This window comes from Cynocephalus volans, chromosome 3, assembly GCF_027409185.1.
Source record: "Cynocephalus volans isolate mCynVol1 chromosome 3, mCynVol1.pri, whole genome shotgun sequence".
NCBI classification, from domain to species: domain Eukaryota; kingdom Metazoa; phylum Chordata; class Mammalia; order Dermoptera; family Cynocephalidae; genus Cynocephalus; species Cynocephalus volans.
Genome location: NC_084462.1, coordinates 1,890,505 through 1,902,091, shown reverse-complemented (window position 1 = coordinate 1,902,091; position 11,587 = coordinate 1,890,505). Strand labels below are relative to the sequence as shown.

Below are 11,587 nucleotides of genomic sequence, written 5' to 3'. Positions count from 1 at the left end.
GCCCAGGATTTGGCAGCGGCGGCGTCCCCTTCCATTCCCTCCTCTTCACCATCTGCTCCACCCTCACACCTGGCCCAGAGCCGCGGCTACCGCCTCCGCATCCAGGTTCGGGATTCAGCCACCACAGGGTGGCGCGTGTGAACGACTCCGCGAGCTACTCCGCCTAGACCCAGGAGTCCCGTCCCCAACAACCCTCCTCCTTCAGACGGAGTCCAGGCCCGCAGCTTCCTCCTACCCGAGGATCTGGGGGTTTCTCAAACACAGGCAAAATTGTGAGACCCAGAGACCCAGCCAGTCAAGGCTGGAGGCGAGAGGCCGCGGCGGCCAGTGGCTTCCCGGCCAACCCGTCCTTGGCGTCAGCCTGCCGCACAGTCTGCTCCTCCCACCCCTCGCGGGCCACATCATGAAAATTTAATCTCAAATGCATTTGCGGCCCGACGTGGGGAGGCAGTGGAGAAAGGAGCAGCCCCTTGGGGCCTGGATCTGGGGGTGGACTCAGCTTCGGGGAGAAGGGCCTGGACCTGTCTGCCTGCTGGGGACAGAAAAGAGAGTCCGGGTTCTACCCCAGGAGGGCGGGGCTGGAATTCAGGGTTGGAGATGGAAGTCAGGGGACGGGGACAGAACTCAGGTCAGGGACAGATCCCGCGGGTGGAGACGCAATTTAGAGGGCGCGGAGAGAACTGGGAGGGCGGGGACAGAACTCAGGAGAGTGGGGAAAGAACACAGAGTGGGGAGTGCACTCCAGGGGTCACAGCGGGCAGCTGGGGCGGGGGATCTAACTGTAGGGGAGGGAACGCGGGAGGAAATCGGGGGTGGAGAGTGAAATGAAACCGTGGGTGGTCGGGGGGCAAGGATCGCGCCTGCAGGGGAAATAGGACTGGGGGGGGGCGTGGAACTCAAAAGGGGGATGATGGAAACGCAGAAGTGTGTGCAGCTCAAGGTGAGGAAACTGGATGGGGGCAGGGGCTGGAGGGGAGAAGGAGTATACTGAAGTAGGGGTCGAAATTAGGGGGAAAGTTCCTGGATGAGAAAAGAAAGAACTCTCAGAATTAGAGCGTCGGAGCTGGGGATGCCGCGGGCGGGCGGTGGAATTGCAGGCGCTGGGGGCCAGAGTTCGGGGGAAGGTGGAACTGGAAGCCACAGAAATTAGGTGGGACAGGACTGGGAGGATGAAGCGGAGAAGGGAACTCAGAGGAAAGTGGAATTGTAGGGGACGAAAATGCGGGGACGAAATTAGGGGGGACGGAAGTGGGGGTGACATATCTCAGATGGGGAAGAGAATTCAGGACAGGAGAGAAAGTCTGGACGGAGGAGGTAGGGAGGATGGAACGGGGTCAGTAACTTGGGGAAGGGTCAGAATAGGGGCGATGCAATCCGGAGTTCAAAACCCAGGTAGGGACAAAACTAGAATGAGAGGGCTGCGAAAGGGGGCGGGGCTAGCACGCAAGGGGCGGGGCCTAGTGCGGACGGGGCGGGTCCTCCACGTGCCCCGCCCCCTCTCCGCCCCCGGCGTTGAGTCCTGTCACAGCCCCCAGACAGCCGGCACCAGCAGCCTCCTTCCCCCCGAGCGGAGCTGCGGGGCCGGCCGGGCCGGGGCGGACCCCGGGAACCCGGACGCGGCCGTCCGGGCCCGCGGGCGGGGGGACCGGCGGGGCAACCGACGGCAGGGGCAGCCACCATGGAGTTCCGCCAGGAGGAGTTTCGGAAGCTAGCGGGTCGCGCCCTCGGAAGGCTGCACCGGTGAGCGTGGTGGGGGTACTGGCAGGGAAAGAGTGTGAGGGTCCGAGGAGGAAGCTCGTTCCCTCTAGGTTCAGACGGACAGACGGACAGGCGACCCCCCCGCATGCGGGCGGCCCACCCATCTGTCCAGTGTTCTCCCTTGGTCAGCAAGGGCGCCATTCTGCTGCTCTTGTCCATTATCTGGTTCATTTCTCTGCACCCTACCCAACTCCAGGCTCTACTCTCTTCTTTAGGACTGTATATCCCCCTGTCTCTGGGTCTCTGACCTCCTCTCCCCCATCCACTTCTGGGTCTCTTTCCACCTATCATTCTGGGTCTCTCTGTCCCCTTTTTCTGGATCTCTTCTCCCGTCTCTCTAGGTCTCTCCTCCTCCCTAGATCTCTGTTTTCCCTTCTTTGGTTCTCTGTCCCCTTCTCTCTGATTCTCTGGCCATTGCTCTCACTAGATCTCTGTCAAACTCTGAGTCTCTGTCTCCTCTATGGGCCTCTCTTCTTCCCTGGATCTCTGGTCTCCCCTTCTTTGGGTCTCTGTCTCCCACTTCATCTGGATCTCTTTCCCCTCTCTCTGGCTTTTTATTCCCCCACCCTGGATCTTTCCATCTCTTTGTGTCTTTCTCAGTTTTTGTCTCTCAGAGAGTTTAATCTGAAGCTAAAGCGGATTGGGGCCCATCAGCCCTTGTCCTTCAGGGGGGTTAAGCTGGCAGGAGGAAGCCAAGGTGTCCTGGATCACTGGGGGAAAAGGGAGTTGCAGGACCAAAAAAAAAAAAAAAAAAAGAAAAAAAGAAAAAGCTCTTGGGTAGGACCGACTTCCCAAAGACTATAGGCTAGAGCTGAGAGGGACTTCCTCTCAGCCAGGGTGATGACCCCAGTGACCTGGGTGTCCCTCAGAGCAGTCTGGACACCTCCCTCTAAGTCTCTCACCCTCAACCTCAGATCTGGCTCCAAGTCAGAGAAATTACTCAGCTGCGGAAAAGCCTAAAAATATCTGGCTACAGTGTGGGGAGGAGAAGGCCCCACCAGCACCATGCCCCTGCCCCCATCATGCCCTTAGACTCTGTCCCCTTGGCCCACAGCCCTGACTTCATCTTTAGTTGACGCTTTGTCCATCTCACTAGGCCGTTCAAGTCCTTTTCTTAGCCTAACGTTAGTCCTGCTGCTGCAGATCACCTCCTAGCTCCAAAGTTACCCCACCCTCTAGTAACATGAGAGACAGGAATAAGGCTGGATGAGGGAGGGGGGCAGGAGGATGGCACAGTGATGGGGGTGGTGGTGGAGGGGAAGCTGAGATAACCTCACCCTTTCTTTTTCCAATTTCCAGCCCCTCCCCACCCTTTTTCTCACCTCCTTTCACGAGTTTCTCAAAATACATCAGTGCGAAGTTAGGAGAGTGAGAGAGATGTGCTGATGGAGGGAGGGTTGGGGGGTGGCAGAGGGGGAGATGTGCTCCTCAGGCCCCCTCCCTCAGCCTCTGCTTCTCAGTTTCTCATCTGCATCTGAGTATCTCTCAGTCCATCTCTGCCTCATCTTCACCTCTCTGAGCTGCCTCCTGGGCCTCTAGAGACTCCAGAGCTCAGAGGACCATGAGCAGGAAGGGAGTTTGCACAGAGGAGAGCATTTGGATCCAAAGCCTGAGGTTCACTTTGAAGGCTGGAGAGAGGGGAGAATGCCCTGGATTGGATGCAACACAACATCCCATTTAATCCTCTAGACAAAGCTGGAGAAACTGAGGCTCAGTTCTGGTGTTGGGGGGGGGTCAAAGGCTGAATACAATACCCATAATTTGAACCTCCCAAGGGAGGGAGACTGCAGATTTTCCTCGAGATGAATGATGCTAGAGTGGGTGGAGAACTCCCTTGAGCCAGGAAACAGATGGTAACCCAGGCAACTTGGGACAAGGACATGGGGGGAAAAGGAATGAAGGAGAGATGAGAAGCCAAAGTGCATCCTTTCTGAGAGCCAGGTCTTGGGCAGGGTGACAGTGAGGGCCAGGAAGTGATCAGGCCTCATCGCTATTCCTGTGGGTGATCTTGGACATGCTCCTTCTGCTTTCTGAGCCTCGGTTTCCTTAGCTGTACAGTGGAAAGATAAGAGAGAATTAAAGGGACATAAGGGGACAGAGACCTGGGGAAATGGATAGAGATCTTGAGAGGACTAGAGACAGTGACAGAGACCCGGAGAGAGAAAGACTGAGACACCATTGTGGTGAACTGCCTTGTAAGCGTGCTTTTTCTCATCACCAAGTCCCCAAGCCTGAGTTGGGGCCATCCAGGGAGGGGAGGGTGATCTCCACCTGGCCTCCCCCCTTTCTGTTCTTGTCTTCTGCAAAGCATCTGGACTACTTTATCTCTGTCCCTGGTCCTCTTATCCTAAAATTATTACTATCACCTTGAAGTTCCCTCTTTTGTATCTCACCTTTCTACTCTTGCTCCCATTTTATAGATGTGGGATACCGGGACCCCGGGTTTAGAAAGCCTTGGTTAGAGACCCGACATCTCGTAATATTAACAACGAATATCAAATTTCAGGGGCTGCAATCACATATTGAGTTTCAGGGTCAAATATCTGATATCAACCTGGGTCAAGGTCTAATCTCATTGGCTGACATATTCTTATGGGCGTGGGGTGGGGAGAGTTCCTGCCATCCTGTAGTATTCATTCCAGGGGCCTCAATTACCCCTCTCTCTGGTTCTCTGTCCCCTTCTCTCAGGGTCTAATTCCTCCTCCTCCTGGTTTGTCTACTCCCCCCCCCACATTTCTTACCTGCCCCTCCCCACCTCCTTAAGTGTTAGGATGGGAAGGGGCGGCCGGCCGTGTTCTCTCATCTCTCCCGCCCCCTCCCCCAAGACCGTCTGGCTGTTCTTTCCTCCCCCGTTCCAGTCTTCCTCGCCTCCATCTGTTCTAGCCCCTTCCTGGGATCCAGCCTGATCCCCTGGCTCCCTACCCACCCCAGAGAGGGGCTGAACCTCACAATTCATGTCCCCAACCTGTCTCTCCTCTCTCTCCTTCTTTCTCTCAACATTCTGGGTCTCCTCTCTTTGCATCTATGTCCTCTCTCCTGGGTTTTTGTCCCCACTTCTCTTTGGGTCTCTGTCTGTCACCCTCTCTCCTGGGTCTCTGTCCCATCCCTCCCTCTTTGGGCATTTCTCCCCCCCCTTATTCTTTCCCCCTCTGTCTGGGTCTCTGTCTCTCCATCTCTAGATCTCTGTCCCCCTTTCTCTGGATTTCTCTCCCTTTTTCTTCTGTGTCTCTGGCTCTCGATCTCTGGGTCTCTGTGCAACCTCCCCATCTCTGTCACCCTCCTTTTGGGTCTTTCCCCACGTGTCTCCAGGCACCTCTTTCCCTACTGCCTCTCTTTGGGTTTGAGGCAGCCCTCCAAGTACACTATTCATCATCACAGACTCAATCCTAGATACAGAACGGGCGGGGGCGAGAGCCACACTGGGGAATGAGCCAATCCCCCTACCAGGGCCATCTGTCTCCTTCCAGGACACCACCCGCCACTCCCCTCCAAACCCCTAGGCTGACAGCTTGAACTCAAGGTTCCCCAGGGATGCAGCGACTGGGATGCTGGATTCCAGGGTCCAGGATGTTTCCCCACCCCTGTGTCCCTCAGAATAGGCTTCTGGTGGCTGCGATGGAGTCAGCTGGATTTCGGCCCCACACCTGGGGCCTGGAAACAGAGAAGGGCATGCTACCGAGGCAGGGAAGGAGGGGGGTCGGTATATATAGCAGACGTGGCTGAGGAGCATCTGTTCTTTTGACACCTTTGCTAAAGCATCTCCTTAGCACCTTTTGCTTCCTCAAATAGACTCATATCTGAGAGAGAGGTCTGGAGAATCTTTGGGTCTTAGGGTGGGGGTTGAGGGCACAGGCTCTTGGATTCCAAAAAGTAGTCTGTGGTCTAAAACTTCTGAGTTGACAGAGATGACAGGGCTGGGGGAGAAGGGGATTGAGAACCTGAGTCTGAGGGAGGAGGGGTCTGGGGACCTGAATTACTGGTCTGAGAGAGATGGAGACGGGGGGGGGGTCTTGATTCCTGGGTCCTGGGGGGAGAAGGGAGCCAGGGACCTGGACTCCTGGGGAAGGAGAAGGGGCGGACTTAGAATTCTGGGTCCTGAAAAGCAGGAGGTTTTGCCCTGGCCTCGTGTGTCATGCGGGGAGGAGTCTGGGGTCCTGGACTTCTGAGTCTTTTGACCCTTGCTGCCCATAGCCTTCTGGAGAAGCGGCAGGAAGGTGCAGAGACGCTGGAGCTGAGCGCTGACGGGCGCCCGGTGACGACGCACACCCGGGACCCGCCGGTTGTGGACTGCACCTGCTTCGGCCTCCCTCGCCGCTACATTATCGCTATTATGAGCGGTCTGGGCTTCTGCATCAGCTTTGGCATCCGCTGCAACCTGGGCGTGGCCATCGTTTCCATGGTCAACAACAGCACGACCCACCGCGGGGGCCACGTGGTGGTGCAGGTAGCTCAGGGCTGGAGCCCCGGCGCCTCTGCCGCGTTAGCCCTCCTCACGTCCCCGATGACGTCACATTCGCCCACCAGAGGCCCCGCCCACCCCTTCCAAACCACAGCTTGAGTAGCTCCGCCCACTGGGCCGCCCCTTAGCTCTGACCTCGCCTAAGGTCTCTCCTCTTCCTAAGCCCCGCCCCGATCAAATGAAGCCCCTCCCCTATTTCAGGTCCCTGATTGCAAAGGGTAGACCCCGCGCCAGCATTAGGTCCCCTATTAGTTGCTCCTGCTCCGGTTTGGACCTACTCATAATTTTGCTCACGCCTGTGCCCCACGCTCTTGTCCCCGGGTCATATCTACATAATCCCAGTCCCATCTCAGGTTCCTTCCTAAATTTTGATCCTGGCTTTTCTGAAGCCCCGACACTGCCTAAGTCCCGCTCCATCTGCTATGGCCATTACCTAAAAGCCCGCTTCCCCTCAGACTTTCCACTTTAATCTCCCTATGGGCTATGCTCCTGCACCAGAAAAGAAATCTTGATTTCGGCTGTGGACTATCCCGTCCCTTGCTCCCTTCCGATCAGGCCCACCCCTGTGGCTGTTTCTTGTCCCTGCCTAGATCCCATGCAGGTCACTCTGCAAACAGTTCGTAAGTTGGGTAGAACTGGAGAGAGAGAGCCATCCCCACACATGGGCCCCTAGGCATTAAAGGAAAGAGCACTGAGGCAAGGAAGCAGGCAAAGCAAGGCTTCCAGGCAGCACCGGGGCCCGTTGTTAAGATCGTACTGGCCCTAGCAACGTGAAAGAGCAGAGGTCTTCGACTCATTGACCGAGGGATGGCATGAGCTCTGACTGGCAGGTGTTTTGGCAGCGGGAGAGGGTCCTGGTTGCTAATTGGCAGAGGGGCTAAGTCTGTGGGTGCTGATTGGTGGAGGGGCAGAGCTCAGGGGCAGGGCGGCTGGTTTGATGTGCCTTTTGGCCCGCAGAAAGCCCAGTTCAGCTGGGATCCAGAGACTGTCGGCCTCATACACGGCTCCTTTTTCTGGGGCTACATTGTCACTCAGATTCCTGGAGGATTTATCTGCCAAAAATTCGCAGCCAACAGGTACAGTGGTGAGATCCCAAGGTGGGCAGCACTACAGCGGTGTTAGTGGAGTTAGAGGGTGTGATCTTGAATTTGCGGGCTGACTCCAGGATATGGGAGGAGCCTAGATTTGGGGGCGGGTCTTAAAGAAAGCGGGGGCTTGTGATTGTCGAAGGTGGGAGTCACAGACAAGGTAGGGCCCGGGATTCTGGGCCTGGCCTGCTGTGGGCGGGAAGGGCAGACTCCTAGGCATGGTGGATAGCTGGACCCTTTTCTCCCACCCTTCCCATCAGGGTTTTCGGCTTTGCTATTGTGGCTACCTCCACTCTAAACATGCTGATCCCCTCGGCTGCCCGCGTCCACTATGGCTGTGTCATATTCGTGAGGATCTTGCAGGGGTTGGTAGAGGTAAAGCCCCGCCCCATGTGACACTGCCCCCGCCCTGACCCCGCTTCTTCTCGTTGAACTTGGTTTTCTCCTCCCTAGGGGGTCACATACCCCGCCTGCCACGGGATTTGGAGCAAATGGGCCCCACCCTTGGAAAGGAGTCGCCTGGCGACGACAGCCTTTTGCGGTAACAGGAAGGGGCTGGGGATCCAGCCTCCCGCATCTGAGGGAGTTGGGGCTGGGAGTTAAACCTCGCAGGTGTAAGGGAGGCGCGGCTGTGGCCCGCACTTCTGTGCCCCAGGAAGGAGGGGGCTGGGGTCCGCATTCCTGCATCTGATGGAAGACGGGCCTGTTTTCCATCCTGCATCTTCTTTCTCAGGTTCCTATGCTGGGGCGGTGGTCGCGATGCCCCTCGCTGGGGTCCTGGTGCAGTACTCGGGATGGAGCTCTGTTTTCTATGTCTACGGTGAGGGACCCTGACGCCTAGCTCTGGTGGCGCTAGGGCGGAGCGGGGCTGGTCGTCACTGCATTCCCACCCGCCCTCTGACCCCCTAGGCAGCTTCGGGATCATCTGGTACATGTTCTGGCTGCTCGTCTCCTACGAGTCCCCCGCACTGCACCCCAGCATCTCGGAGGAGGAACGCAAGTACATCGAGGAGGCCATCGGCGAGAGCGCCAAACTCATGAACCCGCTCGCGGTCCGGGCTCAAGTCTGCTGGACTGGGGCGCGGTGGGGCTGGGGGAGTATCCGGGCTTGAAGCTGCGCGCCCCTAGGTCGTGCTGGGTTCTGGCGGACTCTAGAGAAGACAGCTCCTGGAGCGCAGGGGCGGGGCCATAGGAGGAGGATTACGACCCCCCGGGGACTGGTAGGCGGTGGGGGCGGGGTGAAGTCTCCAGGCGGGCGGAACTAGAACCAGCAGCGGTGCGCTGAGAATGTGCGGTTTTGCTTAGACCTTTGGGTGATGAGGCTGGATTTAGGAGAAGGAGACTCCTGGGCCCTTATTTATGTGTCCCTGAGCGTCATCATGGGGCCCGGACACTTGCGAACCTGAGGGGCCGTAGTAAAGCCAGGAACCGTTCATTCCCGAAGTGTCACCGTGAGGCTGGGATCCCTCGGTCCCCACGGGAACGTGGTGTGGCAGAAGCCCTTGGGTCCTAAGAGGTTTCAGTGAAATCGGGATCCCTGGGTCTCTGCGGGACAATAGTGGGGTCCCTGAAAGGACACAGAGAAGCCACCACCTCTGGTCTCCCTCTGAGTGGCCCCCCCACCACCTCTGGTCTCCCTCTGAGTGGCCCCCCGGCTCTCCCCACAGAAGTTTAGCACACCCTGGCGGCGCTTCTTCACGTCCATGCCGGTCTACGCCATCATCGTGGCCAACTTCTGCCGCAGTTGGACGTTCTACCTGCTCCTTATCTCCCAGCCCGCCTACTTCGAGGAAGTGTTCGGCTTCGAGATTAGCAAGGTAGAGTCGCAGAGGGGACGGCAGGGGGCTCGGCGGGAGCGGGAGGCAGGGAGGCGCCCGTGGCACGCGAACGAGGCGGTGGCCCTGAGTGCCCGCCCTGTAAGCCTGCTCCCGCAGGTGGGCCTGGTGTCGGCGCTGCCCCACCTAGTCATGACCATTATCGTGCCCATCGGCGGCCAGATCGCCGACTTTCTGCGGAGCCGCCGCATCATGTCCACCACAAACGTTCGCAAGCTGATGAACTGCGGGGGTGAGTGGGGCAGGGCCTGGACCTGGTCTGGGACAGCCCGGGCCTGGTGGACAGATCCGAGGGTGCAGGATTGTGGGGGCGGGGCATGGTCGGAGGGGCGTGGTCAAGAGGGGCGGAGCCATCAGGGCGGTTGAGGGTGAGGGAGGTCTTGCAGGGATCAGATTCCCAGGTGCCAGCGTCTGAGGCCACCGCGTGGAAGGGAAGGGCGGTGTGACTACCCAGGGGGAGCAGGGGAGAGACCAGCTCGGGCCTGCAAGGGCAGGGCTTGCAAAGGGCCGGACGTAGCAGGATGCGAACTAGGTGATGAAGAAGCGGTTTGAGTCGGGGATCTAGAGACAGGGTCTGGACGGTGTGCTGCCTAATGAGCGGGGGCAGAGAGGAAAGGCGTGAAGGGGCTCAGGTGGGGCCACAGAGCAACCGTTTGGCTCGTGGAGCCAGTGGGCGTGGCCAAGGGCTGCACCTTGGGGACGTGGCGGCCTGGTTAGGGCCGGCGTCGGTGGCGCGGAATGCTGGACGAGACCCGGGCGGGACGTGGAGGTGGCCAGGCTGGGGAGGACAGGGGCGGGCGGGGGCGCGAGCAGGTCTGGCGAGGCGGTGTGGGGCCGCCTGCCCGCCGCTCCCGCCGGCGCTCAGCGGAACGCGGCCGTCCGCAGGCTTCGGCATGGAAGCCACTCTGCTGCTGGTGGTCGGCTACTCGCACTCCAAGGGCGTGGCCATCTCCTTCCTGGTCCTCGCGGTGGGCTTCAGCGGCTTCGCCATCTCTGGTGAGAACCGCGGATCCTCGGCTTGGGGGACCCTGGTCAGCTCTGTAGGGAGCTTCCGGGCTCAGCAACGGGGCTTCCAGCCTCACCGGGCGTCTACTAGAAAGAGCCAGGGGTGGAGCTCTCGTGGGGAGCACGGCAGCCAGGTTCGGGGTGCTGTCTCCTGAGCTCGCCTCTCCGCCAGGGTTCAACGTGAACCACCTGGACATCGCCCCGCGCTACGCCAGCATCCTCATGGGCATCTCCAACGGCGTGGGCACGTTGTCTGGCATGGTGTGCCCCATCATCGTGGGCGCCATGACTAAGCACAAGGTCTGTGTGCCAGCCCCGACTCGTGTATACGTGGCACCTTCCTGACCGCGCTACGTCGCTCACCCCGGGGCTCCGTCCCTTCCCTTGTGCTCCCTTTCTCTGACCTCCCTCATGTTTTCTCTCCACCTTCTGTTTCTCTGTCCTCCTATTTGACTTCATCCCCTGCTGTCCCCTACAGACTCGGGAGGAGTGGCAGTACGTGTTTCTAATCGCTTCCCTGGTGCACTATGGGGGTGTCATCTTCTACGGGGTCTTTGCTTCTGGAGAGAAGCAGCCGTGGGCGGAGCCTGAGGAGATGAGCGAAGAGAAATGTGGCTTTGTTGGCCATGACCAGCTGGCTGGCAGTGACGAAAGCGAGATGGAGGATGAGGCTGAGCCGCCCGGGGCGCCCCCTGCTCCCCTTCCCTCCTATGGGGCCACGCACAGCACGGTTCAGCCCCCGAGGCCCCCACCCCCTATCCGGGACTACTGACTACGCGCCTCCCACTGGATGGCAGCTCCCAGGACCGCCACTGCCCACGTCTCTGCTTGAGTGACAGTGTCAAGGAGCCCCACTGCTCACGTCTCTGCTTGAGTGACAGTGTCAAGGAGCCCCACTGCTCACGTCTCTGCTTGAGTGACAGTGTCAAGGAGCCCCACTCCTCGCGTCTCTGCTTGAGTGACAGTGTCAAGGAGCCCCACTGCTCACGTCTCTGCTTGAGTGACAGTGTCAAGGAGCCCCACTGCTCACGTCTCTGCTTGAGTGACAGTGTCAAGGAGCCCCACTCCTCGCGTCTCTGCTTGAGTGACAGTGTCAAGGAGCCCCACTCCTCACGTCTCTGCTTGAGTGACAGTGTCAAGGAGCCCCACTCCTCGCGTCTCTGCTTGAGTGACAGTGTCAAGGAGCCCCACTCCTCGCGTCTCTGCTTGAGTGACAGTGTCAAGGAGCCCCACTCCTCGCGTCTCTGCTTGAGTGACAGTGTCAAGGAGCCCCACTCCTCACGTCTCTGCTTGAGTGACAGTGTCAAGGAGCCCCACTGCTCTCCGACGGCCTCAGGCCTGGGAAGCGCTGTCCCTTGTTCCCAGGGCTGTCGAGTCCTCCTCCCGTCTTAGCCGCCCCTCGGGGGAGTGAAGCTGCAGACTGGCAGTGCGAGGACACCCAC

At 59.0% G+C, this 11,587-nt stretch overlaps 1 protein-coding gene across 1 annotated transcript; it reads left to right on the top strand.

Annotated features, from left to right (window-relative positions):
• The first annotated feature begins 1,678 nt into the window (after positions 1-1,678).
• On the top strand, positions 1,679-10,917 carry SLC17A7 (solute carrier family 17 member 7). Its single transcript, XM_063091446.1, has 12 exons — positions 1,679-1,740; positions 5,950-6,202; positions 7,175-7,293; positions 7,566-7,680; positions 7,759-7,846; positions 8,039-8,125; positions 8,215-8,357; positions 8,973-9,122; positions 9,240-9,372; positions 10,026-10,136; positions 10,318-10,445; positions 10,624-10,917. The coding sequence occupies exons 1-12, from the start codon at positions 1,679-1,681 to the stop codon at positions 10,915-10,917; spliced, it is 1,683 nt and encodes a 560-aa protein (XP_062947516.1).
• The last annotated feature ends 670 nt before the right edge of the window (positions 10,918-11,587 follow it).